Consider the following 8,198-nt stretch of genomic DNA (forward strand, 5'->3'; position numbering starts at 1 on the left):
CAAAAATCTGTTTCCACTGCCACTAAAATGGTGGATATGGCGTAATTCCTGGACCTATTTTAACAATTTTAGCAACTGAGCTACAATATATTCAAGAATATCCGTTCTCTTAATTTATATTAACAAATCTCACATTAACCGATATATACGGTATAAAGACCCCGCGAAGTTTGCAAAATTCATCTACTAAGTGACACTTTACATTAAATTAATTTCTTTCATGTGCCAACATTTTTGCTTGTTTCAATCTTGCAGCTAAAATTCGCTACATTTGGGACATAAACGCGAATGAGAAATAACTTTGCGTTCAGATCAAGCTAGTCAAATTAGTTAAAATATTTAATAGAGAAAAAGTGATATATTCCCATTTACGTTAGTATTAAATGATTCCTTTCTGTTATGCACAGTTATCACTTAAAATACATATATTAATTTATCGTTATTACTCAGTTCTTTAAAGCTTAAATAAGTATTTCTTACGGCATAGTACATCTTTAAATATTCCGTGTTCATCATAGTTTACAAGATATTTTGCGCAGCTTTCAAGTCACGTTTCAATTACAGAGATCCTCATTATTATTTTTTTTTTATTTTTAAGGAAGCAACCAAAACTATATATATATACATACAAGAGCTCTTGGTATTCGACTAACATAGGACATTATTCGAATAATAATATTCGGTTTGCACTATTCGGATAGTCGTCAGTCATCGACAATTCGATTAACCGCTCATTTTCGACTATTCGGTTAACCGTTCGTTGTCGACTAACGTTGCGACTCATCGGTTAATATTCGTACCAACGGTTACAAACCGGATATTCAAATAATACATAAGTAAATAAACAAAAGCATGCAGAGTTTCCCCAGGACTAACTTGCTGTTGGTGTCGACTCAGTTGTGCTGCAGCAGAAAATTAAGGCACATAACTTCAAGCGAAGCGTTTACCTGAACAACACGTAAATGAAAGTTGATGCAGCTCCTTGTTAGAGACAACTTTAAGTCGAATAAAAGACGATGTTCACCTCATAATCACGTGCTTGCCTGGAATCTCATTAATCGCTCGGAAATTGGTAGTCGTCGAGCCATATCCATATGTATTGCATGAATGTATACTGATCAAACTGTGACAATAAGTTAATTATGGTTGCGGTCGGCTTTTGATGCAATAATATAAATATCGCTCATAACTCAAAAAACACGATTTTTAAGTTGAGTATGCAGAAATGTGCGTAAAGTTATTGACCATATTGTGTTAAAATTTTATTCTGATGTGTAGAAAAATAAACAGTCGAGATAAGATTGTGACGTTATTCAACTTGTCATGTCACATTATTTTTAACCACAACAGCGACACATCTCAGTTGTGCAGTTGTGTAGTCATTTTGTTTTTTTTCAGAAATTAATTTTTCAGAACGAACTTATAACGTTCGTGTTACAGCGATATTGTCATAAAGTGAAGTTGGTTTCTTTTTCTGAAAGGACGACTTATTATGTGTTACAACGATATTGGTGAAAAAATAAAAAAATTTTGCATCTTGTTTTTTTCAGCAATAACGACACATTTAACTTATGAGAGCGAAATTAATTTATATTTTTCACGAATAACGACATAATTCAACGTGGATCACATTGATTTCGATTTTGGCCATATTTTAAAACACATTAATAAAAACTATAAAATGTAAAAAAGAATAAAACGTTAAAACGTTTTATAAATTAGTTTGAACAAATTGAAAACAAAAATACGTTTTTATTAATTTGTTTTCAAATATGGCGAAAATTATACGGTAACAATTTTATACTACAATACTTAAGTGGCCTGTATACATTTACGTTATAACTAATTATAAGCGATTTTGCAAATACTCCGCTTATTTAGGATCCATTTCCAACACAAATCTATCGGAATTGCTCCAATATGCACCTCGCACTCTTGTTCTGATTTATTGCGGAACGGATGTAAAAGGGAAATGGATGATTTATCCCTGATAGACCTAATAATAATATTTAAATTTTGCGTTGGTATTATTAGACTATGAAAATCATATGAATTTAAGTTAGCAATTTTATTCTGTAAGTGGGTTATATTTAAGAATACTATGTTCAAGGATATTTCTAACATTTATGGAGCAATTCGTATCATTGCAATCTGCTGTAGATTGATTTAAATCACCATTTTGTTAAGGCGAATTCATTTATGAATGTGTGTACAAGATATTCGCACAATAAAGGCGTCGAAACTGTTCCGGCGAATTCAAAATAAATATTCAATAGTTAAGTTACGTCAAGACAACTATTCTCAAGGTATTTTAGGTAATCCATTTAATAAAGAATACTTATAATATCATAACATATAAGAATATAAACATTGTGTATCTAAATAGCTGATATTCGCTTTTAAATAATCCCTTCGTTTAATAAATGTGGCATCACTATAGAGTTTCTTCGTGCTCTAAATCAAACTAAAAAGAGGGAAAAAGTCGAATAGGTAAAATGGCGGCGAAATTAAAGCGACAAGCTACAAAATCATCATACCAAGCTCTTAGCTGACAACGACGGCGCACAAATTCAAAAATACTTGTAGTGGCGAAGGAGGAAATATAGTTGAAAATAAATTATTAGCTGAAAAATTTGTGGAACACACACATTGATTAGAATCGGTCCGTCGCAGAGAGTTGCACCGCTAATTTATTTAAAATAATAATTGGGACAAATTACTTGACTATTTAGAAGCGTTTGCAATTATCTTGTGGCGACCTTCGATTTTAGACTGAATAAAAGTGAATTAAGGATAGGAAACCAGTTGAAGTATATGTTGTAAATAGTATTTTCTATTTATTGTAGAAATATTAAACCATAAGTGTTGAAAAAGTATCCAGTTATTTAGTACGAATTGTGATAAATTAAAAGTGCATTCAGATTCTGACCAAGTGAAAAAGAGTAACGAGTGAAGTGGGTCATAAGAAGTTATATTGCGAAATGGCTACTTTTCAAATTCATCAAGATGCTGAGAAGGAAAATCCACATATATCTATACCACTAAAGGAGAAAACTTTAGTTACATGTAGCAATAGAGTAAATGCTCTGCAACCATCTTTGCTTGGGGGCGCCGCCGTACCATTCAAAGGAAAGCTTGGCGATGGCGTTAGCCGTAACAATTTTGCTAAGCTAAATGCAAATACAATTGTGTCACATGGACGCAATATAACTGGTGCTGTTACAGCAGGTAGCAAAGTGGTAAGCATTTCTAAAAAACTTTTACATTAAATTTTAGTATAGCTATACGCATGCGTGACAAAATCAGCTTTGCCAAAATCATGAATAATGACCTAAGGAAGTATTTCTCGTGTATTATTATAGGTTTTATATTAGTGCTAAAGAAAGGTATTGTTTTGCCGAAGATATGTTTATTTGTAACAGGACATGTAAAAAACCACTTAATTAACGGAGTTTTACTTAAAACTCTTATCCAATACAAATATAGACATTAAATTTATTAAAGAAAATATATACATACATATATGCGTATTCTCAAAATTGATATATTTTAACTTCTTTGTTTCAGGCTTTTCGTGAAGTGGGAAATGCTAAAACACATAATGACAATACCTCAGTTTTTGCAGCTGCAGCTGTTAAAAAAACTGTAGTTGAACAGTTTAAATCGTTTTCAGTTTATGAGGATCAACCGGATGAAAGCCAACAGATGTACCATAATTTCGCAGCCAGCAGTGCATCAATTTCTTTAGCTGACGGAAAGGAAAATATATATATTGATCAACAAAATCGCCTAAACAGAAAAGACTATAAACAGTAAGCGGTTGGTTAAACTAACTTATTTCGTTATTAATTATTTTACAACTTCACAGTGATGGTATACAGAGGGATAATAAATCATATGACGACTGTCTTTTGGATACTACGCCAATGTCAGTATCGGAGGTACTTTCACCAATGTCCGTGGATCGATCTCAGGTGGGGATCGTTCAACAATCGGAATCGCAATTGATTGATGTTGACAATGACGATAAAAAAATTATTGATATAACTACCGAGGAAGAGGAAGAACAACGGCGTCTCATCATTCCACGTAATGATCGTCAACGCTTTTTTGAGGTAGTGGATTATCAAAGAAATATATTGGATTATTTCGTCGAAAGTGAGGTATGTAAATTAATTTAAAATTGCAAAACAATTTACAACCAATAGATTATACAACTCTTCCTTCTTTCGCATTTTTCAACAATTCTAAATGTCACCATGCGATTTTGACAATGTATTTTCAAATATATTAATATAATATGTGTATTTACAAATTGTTAGCTTATAAAATAATATGACATACTATTCTCACTTAGTGAGAAACGTCTAAGGATTGTAATTATATAATATATCCCCTAAAACTATTAGCCCTAGCATTTTTCAAATATTTTGGTCGTTTTCCCGCCACTTCAATTTTTCATCCCTACGACTTTAACTGCACATAATAGGGGTTGATTTGGCAGCTGCTACAATTTATTTTTACGTTTTAATGAGTTTCTTTTTTGTTATTTCGTTGAATGTAAGTACATTGTAGCATTATTCCGGACATCACTAGGTTTCTTTTTTCAAGACATGTGTTTACACAATAATTTATTATTCTTAATAATTTTTCGACCTTTTAAAAATATATTTGTAGTATAAAATTTTATTTTTAACGTGAAGTTTTGTTGAACTGATCGTAAAACTCTGTAGAAACATAATTTTTGTTTAAACCCTTATTCGACATCTCATTTTGCTTTCTTTGCTCCACTGCAAGTCGCGCATTGTACCGTATGTGATCATCCAATAGCTGTTTTTGATTTCTTTCCAACTCTAACTGCTTTAACATCAACTCTCGATCCATATTTAGAGCATACTGTTCCCACTGCTTGTCCATAAGCTGCTGATCAGTTTGTTTTTTCTTGTTGGTAATTTTTTGTTGTAACTGTTCCTCGTGAAATTTAGCCAGCTCATCAGCAGACATACCACGATACATGAAAGCAATTTTTTTGGTTGGATTTGTCCTTGACTGTGCTGCATCTGGATTCTCAGTCAACATATCACTAGTAAGCATATTATAGATTTCAGCTAGATCGTCTTCGTTGTTTTCTTTTTTTTCACGTATACGGTCGAATCTCTTTGATTTTGCTAATTGTGTGTTAAAATCATATATAGCTGCTGTCATTTGATTACGTATTTTCCTCTCATCATTTGCCATATCTTCGAGACGTTTATCTCGCGAAGCTATTGATTCCTGCATTATCAAATCGGCTTTGATACGATCTTCTTCGGCTTGTTTGCGCTCTTGAACTTGTTGATCTAACCAAGCACGTTGCTGAGCCCGTTGTCGCAATTTTCGCTCACTGTGGCCAAGATCTTCGCCTGAAAAAATTTGGGCACTAGAGATTCCGAGGCGTGCATCATCGTCGGCAACGCGTGCGGGTAAAGCTTTTTTGATACTGTTGGGATCGTTTAAATCGAATTCACGACGCTGATTTTTGCTCTGAAAACGGCAGCGGTAATAATTGAGATCTGCTTCGGCCACACGTTTTCGTTTATCCATCTCTAATGACTTTGCATAAATTGCGAGCTGCTGGTGCTGAGTCTGGTCTTCATAGCGGCGTTCACATTCAGCCTCAACTTGCCTTTGCTTATTTTTCTCGGAAATTTGTCTTTCCAGTGCACCCAAATCCAACTAAAAAAAAAAAGTTAAGATATGGGAGAAAAAAATATGAAAAGCATACGCCAAATAGTCTCTGTTTTGCGTTGAATATTCTGTTTTTCCGTTCATCCTCAAATTGTAAACGCCTTTGCAGTTTTGCGGCTTCATTTATATCGTCCTTAGTGGCAATCGGAACCTTAAACATCTTTTGTTTATTCTTTGAATTGAGAGATTACAAGGATTTATAAGATAATTTGTTTAAAATATTATATATCAAAGATATGCACAAAAGTAAAAAATATAGTATTTATTATCAGTTATTTGTTAGAAAGTTCACTTGTTACTGAATATACATATTATTTGCAAAGTACAAAATTATGAACTAAGGTTTGTTTGTTGGTAACTGAGCAACATACATATAATGTGTATCTACAAATTATTGAAAATTGTAATCCTGAAAATGTGTAATGTTCGTCGAAGATTTTTATAGATTCCTTTTAATATCTTCTAAATTAATATTATATTTTACAAAAAAAAATTGCAGAAAAAACATCGACCCAAGCCTCACTACATGCGTCGCCAGGCGGATATTAATCATTCAATGCGTACGATTCTAGTGGATTGGCTAGTTGAAGTGTCGGAAGAGTACAATTTAGATACAGAAACTCTATATCTTTCCGTTTCGTATATTGATCGATTTCTAAGCCAAATGTCTGTGGTACGCAGCAAACTGCAATTGGTTGGCACGGCAGCCATGTACATTGCATCGTAAGTTTCAAAGTAAACCACACTTTATAAAACTTACAGAACTTTTTAATATTTATCGATAACAATATTTTTCTACTACTACCAATAATAATTGTATTTACACTTTTTTAACAAAAATATAGAAAGTATGAAGAAATCTACCCTCCAGATGTTGGTGAATTCGTGTTCATTACCGATGATACTTACAATAAAGCCCAAGTTTTACGAATGGAGCAGATTATTCTGAAAATTTTAGCGTTTGACTTATGCACACCTACTGCGTATGTGTTTATCAACACTTATGCTGTATTGCTAAACATGACAGATAAGCTAAAATTTCTAACTCAGGTTAGGGAAACTAATTTTAACAATATACGACGAAATATTCATTTATATTTGTTTACAGTATATTTGTGAGTTATCTCTTTTGGAAGCTGATCCGTATTTGCGTTTTCTTCCATCATTAATATCAGCTGCTGCTCATGCATTAGCTCGGCATCTCTTGGATTATTCAATTTGGAATTCAGAATTAGAAGAGGTAACATCATATACCTTAGAAGACCTCAAAGAAGTAATACTACATCTCTGTAAATCACACAAATCGGCCACTAAACTAGCTCAACAGGCCATACAGGAAAAATACAGGGCAGATAAGTGAGTATACAGTAGAAAAAAAATAAAGTAATATTAATTTTAAAATAACTTTACAAATATTTTAAGGTATAAAAAAGTATCAACTATCAAACCTGTTGAACTGGACAATGAAGCATTCGAACTTCTGGTACGTAAAAATAATGGTTTGGTTAGCAACGAAGAAACCCTTGAAAAGATATCAACTGATTTTAGTAATGAACATGTACAGCGAACCATTTCTCTGATGTTCAACTGATATGTATTAAATATGACACATTTTAGTTCGTGTATTATGAATTAGTGTTAATTGAAAAACGCTTAATATTTGTTCATATTTTATTTGTTCCCCGTTTTGATTTGTATACAGAAGCTTGACTATTTTTTATCAAGCAACCGTTTATGTTTAGAGCGGTTACTCGAATTAAATAATAGAGGTTATTATATTTTTAAACATACAAATTTGTTAAAAACACAGAACTTTTCCTCAATGAAAATTATATTATCTGTAAAAAAAAACACTCGATCTAAATACTATTTTTTAATCAAAAGGACAATTTTAAATTTATTTTATGGGTTATCATTTTGGTAAAATCAATCACGATGTTTGAATATGATAGTAATGCAGATTTAAGTGCATATGTCTAACTTTTGGAGACCTCTAAATATTTTATTTTTTCGGAAGTTTTTAATTTTTTTGTTACTTGTCCTTTTAAATAATTTTATTCCTTATACTACAGAATATGTCGGTGTTTACCATAATAATACTAATTAAATGTAAGTCACAGAAATACAAGATATCGAAATTAGATAAATAGAAAACGCGACTTGTAACAAAATAATATAACATATGTGTGAATTTACTGGGAAACTACATGAAAATATATACACATGCTAATTTTAAATATTAGTATTTATAAATTGTATGATCCAATTTATTTATTAATTCCACAGCATTGAAAACAACAAAATTCGTAGTTTAATTTAATTTGAATTTTAGTGTGAGATCACTTTTTCCGTAGACTTGGTTTGATTGCGACAGATATTCATCAAAACTATTTTAACTATATTTGAATTCTTGTATTCAGATTGTCATGAAATACAATAATCTTAAATTGTCTCTATTAGTTTATATTTTT

At 31.9% G+C, this 8,198-nt stretch overlaps 2 protein-coding genes and 1 long non-coding RNA gene across 4 annotated transcripts; 1 reads left to right on the forward strand and 2 right to left on the reverse strand.

The window, feature by feature from the left end:
- Window positions 1–558: 558 nt before the first annotated feature.
- On the reverse strand, window positions 559–1,641 carry LOC128921506 (uncharacterized). The gene is made up of 2 exons (XR_008470942.1): window positions 1,025–1,641; window positions 559–947 (listed from the first exon to the last, which is right to left on the reverse strand). It is a non-coding gene; the product is annotated as an uncharacterized LOC128921506 (long non-coding RNA).
- An 866-nt stretch (window positions 1,642–2,507) lies between these two features.
- Window positions 2,508–7,627, forward strand: LOC105217071 (G2/mitotic-specific cyclin-A). 2 transcript variants are annotated; one of them, XM_011193098.3, is made up of 8 exons: window positions 2,508–2,662; window positions 2,847–3,239; window positions 3,568–3,812; window positions 3,869–4,163; window positions 6,227–6,450; window positions 6,573–6,777; window positions 6,836–7,083; window positions 7,150–7,627. In XM_011193098.3, the coding sequence occupies exons 2-8, from the start codon at window positions 2,982–2,984 to the stop codon at window positions 7,316–7,318; spliced, it is 1,644 nt and encodes a 547-aa protein (XP_011191400.1). In that variant the 5' UTR covers window positions 2,508–2,662; window positions 2,847–2,981; the 3' UTR covers window positions 7,319–7,627. The 2 variants fall into 2 exon arrangements, with proteins under 2 accessions (XP_011191400.1, XP_054085040.1); XM_054229065.1 differs by having other exon boundaries at window positions 2,510–2,782.
- Window positions 4,667–5,992, reverse strand: LOC105216272 (RIB43A-like with coiled-coils protein 2). Its single transcript, XM_011191090.3, has 2 exons — window positions 5,765–5,992; window positions 4,667–5,715 (listed from the first exon to the last, which is right to left on the reverse strand). The coding sequence occupies exons 1-2, from the start codon at window positions 5,885–5,887 to the stop codon at window positions 4,693–4,695; spliced, it is 1,146 nt and encodes a 381-aa protein (XP_011189392.1). The 5' UTR covers window positions 5,888–5,992; the 3' UTR covers window positions 4,667–4,692.
- Window positions 7,628–8,198: the final 571 nt, after the last annotated feature.

Source organism: Zeugodacus cucurbitae, chromosome 4 (assembly GCF_028554725.1).
Source record: "Zeugodacus cucurbitae isolate PBARC_wt_2022May chromosome 4, idZeuCucr1.2, whole genome shotgun sequence".
Classification (NCBI taxonomy): Eukaryota; Metazoa; Arthropoda; class Insecta; order Diptera; family Tephritidae; genus Zeugodacus; species Zeugodacus cucurbitae.